The sequence below is a fragment of the Buceros rhinoceros genome, unplaced genomic scaffold (genome assembly GCF_000710305.1).
Source record: "Buceros rhinoceros silvestris isolate BGI_N320 unplaced genomic scaffold, ASM71030v1 scaffold24727, whole genome shotgun sequence".
NCBI lineage: Eukaryota > Metazoa > Chordata > Aves > Bucerotiformes > Bucerotidae > Buceros > Buceros rhinoceros.
Window position 1 is genome coordinate 17323 of NW_010424366.1, and position 2644 is coordinate 19966.

The following is a 2644-nucleotide window of genomic DNA, read 5'->3' on the forward strand; positions in this document are numbered from 1 at the left end:
GAGGCAGAAGTGCTCGCCAAGCTGCCAAAGCCCCTGCTCCCCTTCAGCCCTCTCTCACTCTGACTCCTTCCCAGGACTGAGGCTGGCAGAGCAGCTGGGACGCAGAGAGGCAGAAGTGCTCGCCAAGCTGCCAAAGCCCCTGCTCCCCTTCAGCCCTCTCTCACTCTGACTCCTTCCCAGGACTGAGGCTGGCAGAGCAGCTGGGACGCAGAGAAGATGAAGCCAAAATCCGCCACGGCCTTGGCCTGTCCCTCTGGGCGAGTGGGAACCTGGAGGAGTCTCAGCACCAGGTACACCGTGGTCTGTCCCGTGCTGGTGGGCTCCAAGCCCTTTGGGTCGCTCCTGTCCTCGGGGGAGGAACTGCCTGGTGCTCCTGGGGAGGGGCTGTAGCACTGATGGACTCAGGCCCATGTGCCTTCCTGCTCCACCTGAAGTCACCTGCCCTCTGCAAGGGTTTCTGCCACCCTGAGGGGCTGCCTGAGGCAGACCCCCCTGCCTGAGGGTATGTTGGCCTGGATCCTGCTGCCCTCCCAGCCGCTGCTTTGTGCTGTGTCTGTAAGGAAGTCACCATGGCTGTTTTCCCTCCCAGCTCTACCGGGCATCGGCGCTGTTTGAAACCATCCGGCACGAGGTGCAGCTGAGCACAGATTACAAGCTGTCACTCTTCGACCTGCAGACATCCTCCTACCAGGCCCTGCAGCGAGTACTGGTCAGTCTCGGTAAGAGATGCCATCGTATGCTGAGTCTGAACTCCAAACTCACGTGAAGAGTTCAACTGAAGTTGCAGGGTGGCAGTTTGTGACACATCCCTCACTCCTCGTGTGTCCGACACAGCACAGCATTTCTTTGCCAGGACAGAAATAAGGGTTTCGGGCACCTTTGGATCTTCTTTCTTGCTTCCTCCATTCACCTTTCTGCGGTGCGTTTTCTCATACATTGTGTTACTGCCAGTGGCCAAGACGATCTGTGGGGCTGTATTCCGGAGCAGAGATGACTCTTTCCAGAAATAAGTGCTGTGACCCTGTTTCCCCAGGTTTTAGTTTGGGTTGGGATAGCAGCTGTCCCTGTTCCTGCACGTTGCACTGCAGACCACGTTAGTGTAAGGTCTGAGAGGTGGCTTTGTCTTTTCAGGTCACCACGATGAAGCACTGGCAGTAGCAGAGAGAGGACGAACAAGGGCGTTTGCTGACCTGCTCGTGGAACGTCAGACTGGACAGCAGGACTCTGATCCCTATTCTCCAGTGACCATCGACCAGGTCCTGGAGACAGTGAATGGACAGAGGGGACTTGTTCTTTACTACTCACTGGCTGCAGGTTATCTGTACAGCTGGCTGCTAGCTCCTGGGGCAGGTGAGGTCCTTTTTGGAGGTGAGAGCCTGTGAACAAACTCTACAAAGGGAGAGTTGTACCGTTAGTAGCTAGGAATGCACCTGGGACCAGAGTGAATGTACGAGGGAATCCTTTCCACCTCATACCCTAAAGCTGAATAGACTGAAAACTATGGCATAGCCACAGCAAAATGACGTAGAAATGCTTATTCAGGGCTTAGATGTTCACCTGGAGATGGAAATGTTTCACATGTTTAATATTTCTTCTTTTCAGCCTCCAGTCTGTATTTCCACAGGGCAGAGCGGTAATGAGATTCCGAGCGTGTTGGCTCTGTGAGAATCTTCTATGCATAAGAATCCCTATTTTAATTATATTTCTCTGCTTTATCCTTCCAAAAGCTTTTGACATTTATCCACTGAAGTGGATTGCAGAAAACAGAAGGGCATCCCTGCTTCCTGATACGCCATTGAACTGCCTGATCCTCTGAATTCTCCTCGTATGAATGTGGAAACACTTAGCACGGAGGAGTGAGGAGGATTAATGTGAAGAGGATTGCTTTTTGCAGACAGCTGCTCTTCATTATCTAATAAAGCGATGACTGTAAATTTTCATGAGTTCTTTCTGGATATAATTTAATAATTGCAGCCCTTTACCATGACAAAGCTAAAGAGATAAAAACCACTACTTAGACTGCACCAGAAGTGCTTCGGGAAGGGAAGCAGACGTTCCTACGTGCCCAGCTTCAGATAGGCTGACAGTGATTGGAAGATGTGCTTTTTGGGGGCATTCTGCACTGTTGTGTGCGTAAGTGTGAGGTGGTGGTGTCCTGCCCTTCATCCAGTCACTAATCGGGTCTTCAGGCCTGCAGTTTGCACAGTAAAATGCCAGCAATTCTACAGTACTCATATCAAGCTGAGCTGACTGAAGTTACATGATCAGAAGTGTGGGGTTTGCCACTAGGCTTCACAGCCGGTCTCCTCCTTGCCCAAACTGGGTCTTGTAGAAAAGCAGAGGCACTCCTTGAGTATGTGGGTTTGTGACTTGAAGGCACTGTGAGGTTTTGGGAAGGAGAGGGACTGTGGTGCTTCAGGGGTTTTACTTGGGCAGCTTTGCTGGGGAGCTCCTCAGCCGTGACTCCAGCCCAGCCACAGTGACCTCGTCCTGTTTTGTTAGTGCTGATGGAGAGAGCAGCTTCAGTGGCAGCCCAGGATCCTCGTTACCCCGTTGAGATGGTATCCTCAGAGCCTCTTCGCCGGTTCTAGGTTTGCTGCTGTTGCTGCCAAAGGATTTGCTTTATTCTTTATTCCACCGCTCT

At 52.0% G+C, this 2644-nt stretch overlaps 1 protein-coding gene across 1 annotated transcript in view; it reads left to right on the top strand.

Moving 5' to 3' along the window:
• Positions 1-2644, top strand: part of LOC104497516 (tetratricopeptide repeat protein 28) — a gene marked incomplete at both ends in the record, with an annotated part of 21402 nt that overhangs the window by 13249 nt on the left and 5509 nt on the right. The window contains 3 exons of the mRNA XM_010140780.1: positions 181-290; positions 590-719; positions 1132-1350. Of these exons, the coding sequence (XP_010139082.1) occupies positions 181-290; positions 590-719; positions 1132-1350 (459 nt within the window). The remainder of the gene's footprint in view (positions 1-180; positions 291-589; positions 720-1131; positions 1351-2644) is intronic.